The 16,454-nt window shown below is 47.9% G+C and overlaps 2 protein-coding genes across 2 annotated transcripts; one reads left to right on the top strand and one right to left on the bottom strand.

Moving 5' to 3' along the window:
• Positions 1 to 4,490: 4,490 nt before the first annotated feature.
• LOC126575137 (organic cation transporter protein) lies at positions 4,491 to 8,785 on the top strand. The gene is made up of 2 exons (XM_050235689.1): positions 4,491 to 4,746; positions 7,009 to 8,785. The coding sequence occupies exons 1-2, from the start codon at positions 4,704 to 4,706 to the stop codon at positions 8,634 to 8,636; spliced, it is 1,671 nt and encodes a 556-aa protein (XP_050091646.1). The 5' UTR covers positions 4,491 to 4,703; the 3' UTR covers positions 8,637 to 8,785.
• Positions 8,786 to 14,516: 5,731 nt separating this feature from the next.
• On the bottom strand, positions 14,517 to 15,970 carry LOC126576500 (uncharacterized). The gene is made up of 5 exons (XM_050237791.1): positions 15,689 to 15,970; positions 15,006 to 15,623; positions 14,851 to 14,940; positions 14,634 to 14,786; positions 14,517 to 14,570 (listed from the first exon to the last, which is right to left on the bottom strand). Exons 1-5 carry the CDS (start codon positions 15,968 to 15,970, stop codon positions 14,517 to 14,519), a joined length of 1,197 nt encoding a protein of 398 aa, XP_050093748.1.
• Positions 15,971 to 16,454: the final 484 nt, after the last annotated feature.

Here is a 16,454-nt window from a genome sequence, read left to right as displayed (position 1 = left end):
AATTTCATCACAATCATCATTACCGTTAACATTATGTTGCACTCACGATGGAGGATTGAGAGGGAATGTCGATTGAGAGGGAAAGGATTGAGAGGCGATGTAGTTCTACATCGGGGAGGGAAACAATAGTGAGCATGCTAGTCATTTCGATTTGCACTAAAATATCATACTTTGAGCAGCTTGATTTGCCTTAAAACCCAGCAAAACATAAAAATTAACGCGTTCTTAACGCTGATAGAGTTCTAACCAGCAGCTGCACAATTGTGTGGTGGAATATGTAGGAAGCGAAAAATCGTTGGTGAAAAGCTTCTCGTGGTGAAGTGGCGCGCACACTCGGCGAAATAAAAACAGCAGCATGGCCGCGTTTGAAAATTTTGAACAAACGAATTATTAAATCCTTCAACAAAGTTTTATGATTTATTGCTTACCTTCGCTTTTTTACCCACTTCAAAAATGAACAATGCAATCATGTTTTTTTTGAGGTTTTAAAATTTAAATAACATTTCCCTGCATCGTGCACGAACAGCTATCAATTCAGTCTTGTGCTTGCTTGTGTCTAGCAAAACATATGGTGACCTTGAAAAACACATGATAGGCCATCGTGGCACAGCGCCAACCAACAGCCGCTGTTGCGATCCTCCGAATCTCCGTTGACAACGCAACTTCAACCACCGATAATCACCGTCTGGTCCAGCGCTCTCCGGCAGCGATAAGCGGTCTCCAGTGGCGTGGCGCGTTAGCTATGAGCATTCCAGATTGCTTATCATGTTTGATTCCACGCACCACGCACCCCATCTAGTCCATACCGGGCTTATGCTTTTGCGTAGAGAGTGAAGGCAGTGAAGAAAGTATTGAAACATGGAGAGTGCTGCACTAAAATAGAAATACACAACGGAGAGAGCGAGGCAGAGAGCCGATCGAAACCGATTTCGGAAGACGACGCCACGGAAGCCGGCCGCCGGTTGGTGCCGGTTCGAATTTCAGTTTATCCCGAGGAGCCGCGTCCGCTTCATATACATTCAGGCTGACTGTTAGACTGGCCAGTCAGTCTGTTGGATCTTTGCGCGAGCCAGATCGTACCGCCGTGCCGCGGTTTGTGCGCTTGGTGAGCCACACGGGGTTGGGGCGTGTATTGATTGTTCTGGGGGGGGGGGGGGGGGTGGTTGGAGTGGTACTGAGAGAAGGTACCGCGGTACCGGTTGGTGATAACGCCGCAAGCGCAACGCGATCACAACGACAACGATCCGGCGATCGCGCGCGAAAATGTGTGTCGAAAAGCGTTGGGGCGCGAAAAAACCAAAAAGGCAAAGGCCACGCCGCCAGCCGGCGTTAGCAGACAGTGGTGTGTTTTTGGTGTCATAACGCCGCATTGGAATGTTATTGATGTGTTGGATGGAGGTTGCAAAGGCGAGCGAGCAGCGAAGAATCCTGGTTCCCAGAAATATCCGAAAATGGCCACCCTGGCCGAGTGTCACTGCACGAAGAGTAAAACGAGAGTTTGGGAAATATATTTTCGTGCTCCGCGCGCGTGGGACCGAGCTGTGCCGGGAGAGACGACGACCGCGACGACCGACCGTCGATATGCCATATGTTTGCTCTTCACAAATGGCGTACGGTGATGGCGGAACACGTGAACGCCATGTGACCGGGTGACCTACTTTGAGACGATGCGTCTCGCTAGCGTGGCTACGCGTACGTAGCGTTAGACTGCTCGCTGCCGGAGTCTCTTCTCCGGTCTGTAAAGGATGCTTTTTGGCTGCACACTGCAGCTGCAAGACAAACGATCACCAACTGCAGTGCGATCACCGCGAAGAAGCAGGAAACTTCAAATTTACATGCGCATGCTGCTGGCGATCATCAAGCGATCTGATGCAGTGCTGTTATTGTGGTTGTTATAATTATATCGCACTGCCCATGCGTGCAATCTCAAGACGTTTTTTGCCAGCCTCTCGGTGTGGTGCGGTCGATCTCTTGTGGCCACAGTGGTGAAACTTTCTCGCTTGCAGATCGTCCAATTACCACTCTACTACGATCGGCCTGGTGATTGCCTGGTGGAGGAGAAGGAAGAGACGTAATAAGGAAACGGATCAATCATCTGGCTGCAGATCGTGAGCAGCGAGCGGAAACAAATGGCGAAATGGCTTTGGAACTTCCTTCCTCTTTTGCGAGAGTGAAGCCAAGTTTGCCTCGCAATTTTACGAGCTATATTAAGCTGTGCAAACAAGGTATTCGGAGGTTGTTTCCCTCTCTCTCTCGTGTTAAGGAGGTTTGGACAAACATAATGGAACCTGATAATGGCTTTATCTGAAACCCTCTCGGACTCGAGAGAGTGGCTTTCGTAATGGCCTTTACCTGGACAATGCCTCTTTGCGTATGCTCATCAAGTATACGATCGCAAATCGCAATCTTCTGCAATGTCGCGTCGCGCGCATAAATCAGAGCATAAGCGCCGGGGGCTTGGCATCGACGATCACTCCAGTATCGCTGGAGTTGAGTTCACCTTGAAACGGGCCATTTCCGAAAGTTGAACCACCAAGTTGCCAGTTCCTTTCCCAAAAAAAAAAAATTGGAGAAACATTCACTCTTCCGTCCTGATCCTTTTGGTTCAGGTTTTGTCCATCAGCTCGGCACCGGCAGCACCGGATTGGACTTGGTCGCGTGCCCAAAAAGTCACGAAGTCAGTGACGTTCGGGTCACGTGCCAAACCGGTTTGTCCGGGTTTCGGGTTTTCTTTTTCTTCCTCTGTTGTCGGTTTGAACTCCCTTCGAAAAATCCAGATCTGGTCAAATCCGATCAGATTACTCCCTTGGCTCCTTGGAGGTGTGGCACTTCAGGGACTCCTTGGCTGGTCACCTTGCCTTGTTAGGGTGGCCGATTTGCAGATCATTAACGCCGGTCGCCGGTGCTGTTTTGTTGCTTCCAACCGTTCCACCGATCGTGCCGCTTGTTATGGTGCCAACGCTTGACGTGTGGCGGCGTTTAGCGCCCGCAGCTGCACCCGCACGATCACACGACATGCTTTATGAGGTTTACCCCGATCGGTTCAACGCCGCCATCCGATGAACAGCGCGATTGAGGCGTTAGTGCGAGACGCAGTTTGTCGATATGCCGTGCGCGCGATCCATGCCCCAGTCGGTCAAGAAGGATGCACCTAGCAGCAAGGGCAAGGGCTTTGTCTGGTCGGCCAACTAGTAGCAACTTGGCGAGTGATTTATGGGATAGTCCCACGTGCCAGAGCAAAGATCAACAGTTCACTTGTTTGTCTCTCTTGCCTTAGTGAAGTGAAATGGATTCAGTAAACGACGCAGACCGTGTGATCGTGATCATGAAGAAGATGTTTCGTTCCTCCTTTTCTGGCGTAATTCCAGCATTCATCTGGAATTTGAAGCGCAGCTTGAGTATCAAAAATATGCCAAGTATTTGGCAATCATAGATGGGGAATGTAGAGATCATGGACTAAATATTAAGCACTAGGAACGAGACCGCTTTACTAAAAATGGGTCTTAATGGAACCTTTAATAAGTGTAATCATTCCTGTATGCGATATGTGTCCTATCCTGTACCATACTCAAGCTAGTAGATGCGTCAGAAACCCGTTTTAGAATCGACTAACGTACTTTTACTGATCCTCGCTCATTAATCAAGTACAGGAGCTACCATAACCCTTTGGAAAACCCCCTCTTAATAGTGGAATAGTGGAATATAGATTAGCTTCTACTATCTCGTAGGTATGCATCGGATTTGCTACCCCCAACGGCGAGTACTCAAAGCGAGGGCTCGAGAATAGATCATAAAACAAAAGTGTGAGCTCAGCACCTGCTTAGCGCGATGAATGACGATCATCCCCCCCGGTAAGGCCTCTCTCGCTGTTTCAAACGAGAATTCTTTGCTGCTTGGCAAGAATAGCTGCATTAAGATGTTAATCTCCCATCATCACCCAACGCCCATTGAGGTGGCAGGCTGCATACCTTGCCCCAGTCGAAGGCATTCCTTCAATTTGTACTCTCTAAACACCTAGATATGAATGAACGATGCGTGCTGCCGCAGTTCCATGCGTCGTTGCTGCTCCGTTGGCCATTTTACACGCCTCAGCACTTATGCGCGTGCCGAGCTTGAGCGATTGCGTGAACCACCCGACCGATGGCCTTACCGACAGGGCGCACGCAAAGCCGAACTCGAAGTGACGCATGCCGTGTGCGAGTGAGAGGCACACCACGCGGGTTTTCGGCTGCAAAAGCGAAAGGCTCGGCGGATGTTTATGTGAGGAGCCCCTGGCCGGGGTGGGTTAGAACAACCCTTCTGTGGTCTCGTGGGCTTCTCGCTGATAATGGTTCTCTTCTCCGATCAACAAACACCACACCAGCTGCACCACCACCACACCGTCTTTCACCGTCACAGATCAAACGACTTTACACACTCGCACGCACACCGATCGAGCGGACCGAGGAGCCGAGTGATAGTAGCATTTCGCTTTTATTGTTCGCAGAAAGCAACACCACCTTCATCGTGGTCGTCGTCGTCGTCGTTGTGGACGTTGCCGAGATCTGCAGAGCCGTGGCAGTCGCGGCGGCATTTCGCAGCGAGACACCGAACGTGCCTGACCTGAACCTGAGGTGGGCAGCACCAGCAGCAGCAGCACCAGCAGCGAGTTCAGCGAGCATCAAGTGACCGAGACCGATCGCTGATCGAGACCGTGCTTCACGATGGCCATCGATCAGAAGCTGGAGGAGTTGATGGGATTGCTTGGTAAGTTGGAGTCTTCGGGACCCGGGGTCGAAAGTGCGGGGGAGGGGGGGGGGGGGTGGATTTGAAAGTTAAATCGCGATCGCGCGCGTCAGAAGTGTGGTTCAAGAGAGCTGGTTGATTGATGGAATAGGGTACGATCGAGTGTCGCGGTGAGTGAAGTGATTCCCGGTCCACACCCCGTTCCTCCCATCGGCTGTCGATCAACCCCAAGCACCAAGGGTTCGAAGTGGCCCCGTCCAGGGTCCCTCCGTCATCGTCGTTGTGCAGAGTGTAGTGAACCGCGACGCGAAGCGACAGAAAAGCAATTTTCAGCAAACCAGACCTCGGTTGGTGGCTCGTTAGCCTCGAGTCATGGCACTCCACTTCCAACTCGAATGCCAGTATGTCATTGTGGGAATGTGCGCTTGGGATTCCAATGGGGCACGTGGCACACTCGACTCGCCCGCTACATGTTCAGTCGATCGTGACCGTGCCGAGGCGTTCAGTCGAGACCAATGGGGGTTTTTTTTTAGTGTGATAAAATTCCCCTCCGAGAATCGCTTGGTGAGGTAAGGGAACTCTCCGTAGCAAGCCCATGTGAGATGTTGAACTATTGCAAATCGGAAAGTCCGGAAAGTCCGGAAAGTCCGGCATTGTAGTCGTCGACATCGCGTAATGTGGTTCTACTACTACAGCATTCCACACCAGCAACAACTGCCAATGATAATGCGTTAGAGTCCAGCGGCAATCCGGGGCTGATAAGCCTATCAATAACGAGTGCTTGTAGCTGTTGAAAGCAAAGCCCTCCCCCCTCCGATGATAAACGCGGTAACACATCATCTGCATCTCCTGATACCCTTGGCCAGGGGCGGTCCAGTTAACGAGCTGTTGGTTTAACATTAGCATAAGGTTGCCCCTTTACGTCGAACATTATAGCAGCAATTACAGCGGTGCCAACAAGCCTAGCGTCGTCGTGGTGTGGTGGTTAACAGATCGAGCGCCACTGGAACCCACACACGACGCCGTATAACTGGTTCAGAAGATCGGAAGCGCAGCAACCCCCACCCGATCAACGCAGGGCGAACAGGTTCTGCTTCCTCGAGCGAGCGAGCGAGCGCCAGACGACGTGCCACGAATGGTAGATCAGATGGTAGGCATACGTTTCAATTAGCTTAAATTTGGCGCCAGTCGCACAACGAAATCGTTTCGCGGCAACATTGTCCTCTTGTGTTACCAAGCTGTTGTCACTGCCCTTGCGGCTGCTTCTGCTGCTGCTACTCACTGCTGCCCTCCTCCAATTGATACTAATTGAGTTTTTACGATGGTGAATTTTGGCGAGCTGACGAGGCGTCTTCCTTGTCGGCGGACGATGCGTACGCGGTGACGTAGCAGCAGCAGCAGCAGCTCATGGCGCTCATGACGATGCTAACGATGGCCGCAAACCATCGCGTGTTTACGCTCAAGGCAGAGACGTGGGAAGAGATCAGTTTACAATTTAAACGATCATTCCGACGACTTTGAGGCTCAATGTGTGATTTACGTGTTTTCGTTGTGTACCTTCGTGTACCTTCGGGCCACAGCGCACCCGGGTCTGGTGTGTCAATCTAGTTTTCGCTACCGATCAGCGCGGTGCCAACGAGATCAGCAAGCAGTAGGCTGGTGCGCGTGAATGACGTTTATGACGATTCGATGTCAAATTGGCACAATGGAATTGCCCTGTTTGCCTACTTGCGATCAAATATTGGCCAATGAGACCCCGATGATGAGAGGGCTCGTCAAGGCGCACCGTTATTGGCAGCTTCTGTAGCTGGCGCTCGATGGCCCCGGAATGGCTAATCGATCGATCGGAGCTGGCATGCACCAGCAAGCAGCTAATGCGACATGTGACCGGCTCAATTGAGTCTGCTAGTCAATTATCCAATCAGCAAACTGTAATTGAATACTTCACGCAACACGATGGTGAACACTACCGAGTGGCGTGAATCGATGGCCCCGGGCGGGGGGGGGGGGGGGGGGGCGCCATCATGCATCAGGAGATGACCATCTTCTCTTAATCAGGCCTTACGGGACACACTGTAAACAACGGTCGTCGGCGCTTATCATCCTGTAATCGTAACCGGGACGTGTTTTACAAAACGCTGCGGCACAATCACTTCGCTTCGCTTCAAGGTCCGCCGGGGGGAATGCAAAACAAAACACAAACACCACGCGAGCCCACGACCTGCGTGTCCCGCGTCCTCTAGCACTAGTTCTTTAAAATCATTTTCTTTCCCTTCCTTCCAGGGGACTTTGGCCGGTACCAAGCGTTCCAGTTCGTGCTGCACCTACTGGCCGCCGTAACGGCCGGTTTGCATATGCTGTCACTGGTGACGGTGGCTGCCGTGCCCGAGCATCGATGCTATGTGGATGCCCTGGACTCACCGGCCGCCACCGCGAATGGTACGATCGTACCGACGATGAGCGCTCTGCTCGCACACATCCCACTGGACCAGCACGGTGAGCTGGACTCGTGCCGGATGTTTGACAATGGAACGGCCGTGGCTTGCAGCGCGTTTGTCTACAACAACACCTACTACCAATCGTCTCGTGCGATCGAATGGAATCTGGTGTGCGATCGCCGGTGGATGGGTGCTCTCGGGCAGACGATCTACATGCTGGGTGTGTTCACTGGTGCGGTGTGGTTGGGCGGACTAGCGGACAAGGTCGGCCGGAAGAAGGTGTTCTGTTGGTCGGCTCTGCTGCAGCTGATCCTCGGTGTGGCGGTCGCTTTTACGCCCGAATTCATCTCCTTCCTGGTGCTGCGCTATCTGTACGGTATCTTCGGTAGTGCCGGCAGTTACATCACCGGATTCGTGCTGACGATGGAGCTGGTCGGGCCGAGCAAACGGACTCCGTGCGGTATCTCGTTCCAGGGTGCGTTCGCTGGCGGTATCATGCTGGTGGCGGCCTGGGGTGCCCTCATTCCCGACCGGATGATCCTGCAGGTTGTGTACGGATTGCACGGGTTGCTGCTCGTGGCTCACTGGTGGATCATGGATGAGTCACCGCGCTGGCTGTGGATGCAGGGCCGTAAACGGGAGGCGGTCGATATCGTCGATCGTGCGGTACGGATGAACGGACGGGGTTTGAACGTGGACAAAGAGTACTACCTGATCGAGGACAAGATGGCGCGTATCGATGAACCGGCCAGCCAGAGTGCGGCCGGGCTGGCGGATCTCTTCAAGACGCCCAATCTGCGCAAGATGACACTGAACGTGTGCTTGTGCTGGTTCGCCAACTCGATCACGTACTACGGGCTGTCGTTGAGTGCTGGGAAGCTGAACGGAAATCCCTTCTTGATTCTCTTCATCATGGGACTGGTGGAGTTTCCGAGTTACATTTCGATCAGCTATCTGCTGGATAAGCTCGGTCGTCGATCGATCACCAGCTCGTTGATGATTGTCGGTGGTATCTGTTGCATCGTGGCGGCTTATCTGACACGCGGAAGCACCGAATCGACGTCGATCGTGATGTTTGGTAAGCTGTTCATCGCCGGTTCGTTCGCCGTCATCTACAACTACTCGGCCGAACTGTTCCCGACCGTGGTGCGTAACTCGGCCATGGGGCTGGGGTCGATGTGTGCCCGTTTGGCCGGTGCCATGACACCGATGATCACGCTACTCGACTCGTTCGATCCAAAGATACCGGCCGTCATTTTCGGTGTCATCTCGCTGGTGTCCGGTACGTGGGTACTGTTCCTGCCCGAAACCATGGGTAAGGCCATGCCGCAGAGCCTACAGGATGGGGAAAACTTTGGACGCGGTGATACGGCCTTCTCGAGCTGCCTGGGACGGAACAAGACGCACACGGAAGATTTCCCACCACCGCAGCAGATGGTACCGATGGGCAAATCGGAGGTCACCGATCGGTAGGGTGGGGGCGAGGGCACCATCAACTCAAAACGCGCGTGTTCGATTAGTAGTGTAAGCCAATTCCTGTACCCGCGCTGGGTGACTGGGTGTCTGAAGGAGGACACTTTAAATATATTTCTTTGTGATCCATCACATTTCGTACAAGCGAAGCGATCTGACCGCCTGTGTGTTCCTTGATCGGACCTTACCCAAGCAAAGAAACTCACGCTAGAAGCTGCTGGAATTTTCTGTCGTTTTAGGTTATTTATGCCCTTATCTACCGACAAATATGATCGTGAAGCATAAATCATGAAATTGTGCAGCAAACAAATGGTGAAATTTGTCGTGCAGTAATAAAATATCAGTTTTTTATTACTGCTGAGATTCTAGCTCAAATGTCATTAACAGATTGACGGTTTAGTGTAAGGTGTTTGATGCAATTGTTAACCGGAAAACGCACACATTTTAATATAAAACAGAGACGTTAAATTGTCTCCAACTTGTAGAAAATTGTAACAAACAAGATCGTGCCTTGTAAGTGTAAAATATCGCATTGAATAGTCCATGGCACCGAGGCTCATTCGTAGAAGTTTCCTTCACTGTCCTTACTTTGTATTTTCCAGCATCATGATCATGGAGTAGATCATCTTGTGTACCTAATTCGAAGGAAGAATTTGGTTCAATAAGTCTAAAAAGTGTTAAATAACTCACCTGCACATAAGTATTTATATTCAGCGGAGTCGTTACCACCATCAACAGCTTGGGACTCTGCGTTACCGCCAGCACTAGGTTCATATACTTCATTTCACTGCACAACAGTTTGTCCCACTTGATGGCTCCCACCGTTTCAATCAGTGTATCGGTCTGAAAAGAGAGCGAGTCAGTAGGCAAGGAAAAAATGAAATCGCTTGATACCTTCAGTACTTTCATTTCAAAGCTGGTTCCCAGAAAGCAGATATAGAAGAGTTGTATCGAGGCAAGAATAGAAACAATGATGCCAAGGTACCATCGGAGCTGGAAAGCGATTGGAAACATCGGTTAAATGATGATCGGCCACCATTCGATGCTACATTGCTGTTTAAACTCACCAAAACCACACCCATCACCGAGATGATGACGGTCAGAACGGTGAACCCGATTGCGCCCACGTGGTACAGATAAAGAAAGTCCATCAGCTCCGTCAGATAATCGCGATGGAACTGGTGCAGCTTAATGATCTTCACTATTTTCTCACGGTTTGCCACTGAAGCAGCTCCGGCGGCCAGCTGATCGTTCAGCTCCTCGATATGCGTCATCATGCAGTCTAGCTGCCCGGCGGCGGTAAGCAGATTGTAGATAATGGCCACGTCAGAGCCCGCGGCCATGACGTAGTAGTAGTAAGCGGCTGTGGATTGAATTACGTAATTGCATAGATAGCCTGTCCACTCCTCTGGGTCGAGCGCCGGTAGGATGAAGCCAAATGGCAAGATTCTTTCTGGTAGAAAAAAGGACGCAATGCCCGGCAAAACCAATGCTGCCAGTACCAACATCAGGTACACATAAATGGTACCCTTGACGATTATGTAGATGAGGCTCAGGTTTTTGCAAATCACACCTTTCACACGATCACTTTCGTTCAATATGGCGCTATAGTGGTTGTAGTTAGATTCGTTCAGTGTGATGACTCGATTTCGCATAATGGTGAAGAAGAAAATTCTCACTATTCCCTAGTGAGCATAGAGCACATCGACTGTTAGACTACTCGTGGAACCTGGAACCGTGTAGTCACTTACCTGGCAACCGAAACCGAAGGTCGAGATGCAGAATATGAGCTTCGTTATGTCGTTGCGATACAGATAGCAGGTGTAGAATATACACGTCAGGTATGTCGTTAGTATCGAAATTCCAAACACGAACATAAAGTTCCAGAAGCTCCAGTTGCGGTTGGCGATGGAAATCCCAATCAGACGGAGAAATTTATCAATCATATCCGTAATCACTGTGCAGCCCGTTTGTGGATCGTTCGTGACAAAGTAGAAAAATTGGTACTTGTGCAGCTTGCGGATGTATTCCATTTTTTTGGTTGGCTGCTCACTTTGAGAGTAGTTAGCTGAAGCTTTGCCCTTTTTTTGCCTTTGCCTCTAAACTGAGAAGTACCCCAGCATTGGGATGATTTTTATAGTGTTTGCTCAAGCCTACCCAAGCACAAGATGCACTGAATTATTTAGTTCTGCAACTGGTGGGAATCAGCGAACAGACCACCCATGTGGCACATGGGAATATTCACTTCGATCGAAATGGATTGCAACAGTTGGCTGTTCATCGATTTGTGTGGGTAGAGTAGTGATGCTTACGCACCGTGTGATCCCTTTTTAATATATGCTATAGTGCTTGTTTAATTGTGCAGTTTTCTTGATGCAATTGAAATCTTTTAAATACTTGACAAACTATTAAAAATCGACAATATTTGCGAAGGCATAAGCAAACAAGATAGTTGGCAACAAGATTGATGGCATTGCTTGTCGTAGAGCGGGATTTGATCAGATACGTTGCTACGCAACGAACTGTGACAAACAAAATATTTTTTTAAATAAAACATATATTCGCTTTTTCTATTTATAAGCCCTCTAATATTTTGTTCGCTTTTCAAGCGATTTTAAACCAGCATATTAAATATGGTTGATATTGCTTATGCATGTGACGTTGAGATAATGATACATTTTGTATCAGTAAAACACATATAAAAGGCTAAAAGTCAAATACTATAGATTTTATTAACACATTTCGCTACTAATCATTGTCGTTTCATACATATTCCCATGATTTGATTGCATAAAATTGTGCCTTTATTAACATAAGTAATGCCGCACTGTTGTAGTTAAGCTTCGTCGGTTGGTGTACTCAGTGCGCAGGTTTGATTTTATTTTATTCGTTGAATTACTTTGCATCGGGTATTGTTTCAGGTGCCAAAAAATACACAAAGCATGTGGTAAAAATCCTGACAAATGATCGTTCCTCGTTGAACAAATATTGAAACGTGTAAATTGCGCATTATGTGGTTGATCATCGCAGCATAAAAATCGATGATACATGATACTGAGCATTACAATTACTTTGTATTTTGAAGCATCATAATCATGGAGTATATCATCTTATGTACCTGAAATGGATAATGGAAGAACTGGATACTCTTAAACTTGATTACATACAGTGTTACTTAGTGAGAAACTACCTGTACATAAGTATTAATATTCAGAGGAGTCGTTACCATCATCAACAGCTTGGGCCTTTGTGTTAACGCTAACACCAGCTTCATGTGCTTCATTTCACTACACGACAGTTTGTCCCACTTGATAGCGCCCACCGTTTCAATCAATGTATCGGTCTGTAAAGAGAGCTAATCAGTACACATGGAAAAAAAGCGAGTACAGTTGGTCCCTTCAATACCTTGATTTCAAAGCTGGTTCCCAGAAAACAAATATAAAAGAGTTGTATCGAGGCTAACACGGAAACAATGATGCCAAGGTACCACTGGAGCTGTACAACAACATATATCAGCAGAATAAAGCATAATATTCACTACCCTAGCGACCACTCACCAAAACCACACCCATCACCGAGATGATAACGGTCAGAACGGTGAATCCGATTGCGCCCACGTGGTACAGATAGAGAAAATGCATCAGCTCGGTTAGATAATCGCGATGGAACTGATGCAGCCTAATGATCTTCACTATTTTCTGTCGGATTGCTCTAGCTTCAGCTCCTGCGGTCAGCTGATCGTTTAGCTCTTCTACAAGCACCATCAAACAATCCAGCTGACCGGAGGCGGTAAGTAGATTGTAAATGATACCGATGTCTGATCCTCCCGATATTCCGTAGTAGTAGTAAGCGGCAATGGATTGAACCGTATAATTACATAGGTAGCCCGCCCATCCGTCTGGGTTTAGAAACGGCACGATGAAGCCGAAAGGCAGCAGTGACTCGGTTATGAATATTGACGCAAATCCTGGTAGAACAACTGCCGCCACTACGAGGACAAAGTACACGTAAATTGTTCCCTTGATGATGATGTAGATGAGACTCAGGTTTTTGCTAATTGCGGCCTTCACGCGATTGCTTTCGTGCATCGTATAGATGTAGTGTCTCGAGCTGGACTCGTTCAACGCAATCACTTTTTTGCGAAGAATGGTGAAGAAGAATATCTTTACCATTGCCTACGAATTGAGTTAGTTTGTTAGTTGATTTCGCTTTGAACGATGGAGATACCAAATACACTCCGCTTCTCACCTGACAACCGAAACCGAAGGTCGAGATGCAGAATAAGAGATTCGTGATATCGTGACGATAAAGATAGCAAGAGTAAAAGATACAAGTTAGGTATATTCCCAACATTGTGATACCAAACACGAACATGAAGTTCCAAAAATTCCATTCACGCTGGAATATGGAAACCCCAATCAATCGGCGGAGAAAGGTCTCAATCACGCCAATGATCACTTTACTACCCGATTCCGGTTCCATCGGCACAAAGTGGAACGGTTTGTACTTATGCAGCTTGCGGATGTATTCCATATTTGATGCCGCGAGTTCACTTTGAGAGAAGTTTGCTGAAGCAATCGTTCAACTAAGAGCAGCACCACCGCTGGAATGCATTTTTATTGCCTTTGCTCAAGGCTACAGGTTGCTCAAGATGCGCTGAATTATTTAGATCTGTGTCTGGTGGGAATCCTCGAATAGGCCACCTGTGGCATATGGGAACATTCTCTTCGATCAAAAAGACAGTGCAACAGTTGGCTGTTCATCGATTTCTGATCGATCAAATGTGATGCTTACGCACCGTGTGATCCGTTTGAATGTTTAATCATCTAGTTGCCTGTTGCTTTCTGCCATTTACAGTTTGTGTTTGTCTAGAACAGGTTCAAACGCTTTTGCCTTTTCATTTTAAAGCGTAAATTCCTCACAAATGGGTAGGGAAGAGTTGTTATAAAAATATTAATAGTTTAATGTTACACAGTAAATATTTTCTTTGATGCAACTGACATGATATAGCTCTCAAAACATCAGTAATCCCATCCAGTTATGACCATCAGCAGAGAACCAATAATCAGAGGTACGGAATGTGAGCCTTCTCTAGCCGTTAGCACATGGGACGGCACATTACCATAAAAGCATTATCGATTTGCACTAACATTTGATGAGACAGAAAGGTCCAAACACTCTCCTGGGGGATCATTATGTATGTTTTGCTCGGCGGGTGCCAAAACCATTGAAACGAACGTTAGGACGAAGCTCGGATGAGGCTCGGTATTAAAGGAGCGGTCAACTGCATCTTTTGCGCTGAAACATATTTTTATGGTCTGTCATTCCGAGCCAAACAACAGATAAAATGGCTTTTACTCATGGCCCTTAAATGCGATGATGTACTGTACTGTCCTCCGAATAGCCAGGTTTGTTTTGGATCCAAAAACCCATTTTATTAGATTGCAAGCATGTTATTCTGCTTTGGGTGATACCATTTCCAGTAGAATCATTGGATCCGTTTGTGTGTTGCTTTGTAGGATTGTGAATGACGTCCTTATCGACCGTGGAAAATCATTTCCACCAGCTCAATAGGATTTCAAATTGTTCAGCAGATTTATTTTTACTCTCTTTTATTCACTGTTACTTAAAACAAGTCATGTAAAATATCGTTTTATTTTCGATAACCCTTTCTTACGATCTCTAATCTGATCCATTACAAGTGCGTCTTTTGTGGTTTCAAATTTGAATAGAGGATAAGCAGTTCAGTTGAAGATCGCTTAACAATTGCTGGTGCACTATGAAGAACTTTTATATTAGTTGACAAAACGATAAATAGCTTCATTGATTTAGCTTTGATTCCTTTTCTTTCGTGATCGTTGAGTTTTTTATGATTGATGCTTAATCCTTTGTGTTTCTCAGCATCATTCCCATCGAGTAAATCATCTTGTGAATCTGTGCGAAACAGGGAACAAAAATCAAGAAACCATTGTACACAAAACTGCGGATGATAGGTACCTGCACGAATGCGCTTATGTTCAAGGGTGTTGTCGCTACAACCAACACCTTGGGTTTCTGTGTCATTGCCAGCACCAGCTTCATGTACTTCATATCGGCAACGGAGAGTTTGCTCCAACTGACGGCACCTACCTTATCCGTAAGATCATCGGTCTACAACGAAAGGAACCAGTTAATGCGATGACGTTCAATCTAGGGGCTATCCTATGCAAACCACCTTAATGTCCAAGCTGGTACCGAGAAAGCAAACATAAAACAGTTGCGAAGAACCAAGGAACACCATTGCGACACCGGGATACCAGTCAAGCTGCCAAAGAAGCGAAACAACAAAGAATAAAGCGTAGAACACGATAGTGGCTAGCATCTGCTTACCAGCACCAGTCCCATAACCGAGATGATCATTGCCAACACCGAGCAACCGACGGCAATCAAGTGATAAAGGTTCAAAAAGTCCACCAATCGCTGCAGATACTCACGATGCTGCTGGTGCAGCTGTACGATCTGCACAATCTTTTGGCGAATCACGACCGATGGTTTGCCGAGCTCCAGCTCCTCATTTAGCTCGTCGATCAACGCCATCAGCATATCGAGCTGACCACAGGCCGTCAGCAGGTTGTAGATGGTCGTAATATCCGAACCAACCGTCAACATCCAGTAGTACGCCGATATGATCAGTTGAAACACAAAGTTCCAGATGTAACCGAACGTTGTGTCCGGATCGACGAAGGGAAAGAAAAAACCAAACGGCAGGATAAGCTCGGTAACGGAAAACGACGAGATGGTGGGCGTGATGAGGGTGGTAAGCTCCAGCACAAGGTACGCGAGCCCAGCAACACGTGACACAATGTAGATGAGACTCAGATTTTCACACAAAACACGCTTGATACCATCGCTCTGGCTCATCATGGTGCGATAGTACTCCGAGTTGATCTCATTCAGTGCAATCACTTCTCGTCGTGTTATGATGAAGCTGTACAGCTTCATCACAGCCTGGAGAACAGCAGAACAAACTTTGTAGAACTTTAAAAAGGGTTCCACTCCTCACCAGGACTCACCTGAGATGCAAACCCACACGTTGTAAGACAGTGAATGACCTTGGTTATATCATTACGAAATCTGTAAATCGTGATAAAAACACTGAACCCATAGATGACAAAGTTCCCGATGCCAAAGATAAATGATGGGTTAATGAAGCTGTGATCGGGGTTGAAGAACGAAATGCCCATCATGCGGTTAAAATGGTCGATCCTTCTGGTGATCTCGACGCAACCATCGTACGGGTTCGGTGGTGTGTAGCTGAAGAAGCGATACTTTTTCAATTTTCTCAAAAATTCCATCTTCTCTCGAGTCTCTCTCTCTCTGATATCGTTAAGGTCGTCAGAACAAACGAACTGTGGATGAATGGTGCGATTTCATCCCAATTTATATCTTTGAACACCTGAGGTTCGTGTTCCCGTAGCTGTCAAGTTTGATGTCTTAATTGCAACACCATCATTTTCGGCCAGATGCAGACACTCCCAGTGCATCGTGCACTCTAAATTGCCCTTGCACACCAGCTAGCAGCACACACAACGCAGAATTGCATAAATATTTGAAGAAACATCCGACCGACCAGGTGTGTGATGGCTTCATTTAATCGATTTCGGTAAGGATTTCGCACTAACCAAGGCGCTGCGAGGCTAGTAATGACCGTAAAGGGGTTCTAACAAAGTAGCACCACAATAATGACCCAAGGGCTGGTGATTAGGAGGCTCAGCAACCAAGGTTAGCGAGATGGTCTTACGATTAGCACCCCGAAAGCCATCCCAAAACTGTCGTCAG

Source organism: Anopheles aquasalis, chromosome 3 (assembly GCF_943734665.1).
Source record: "Anopheles aquasalis chromosome 3, idAnoAquaMG_Q_19, whole genome shotgun sequence".
In the NCBI taxonomy this organism is placed as follows: domain Eukaryota; kingdom Metazoa; phylum Arthropoda; class Insecta; order Diptera; family Culicidae; genus Anopheles; species Anopheles aquasalis.
Note: the sequence above shows the minus strand (reverse complement) of the source record. Positions and strands in the feature narration are given on the sequence as shown.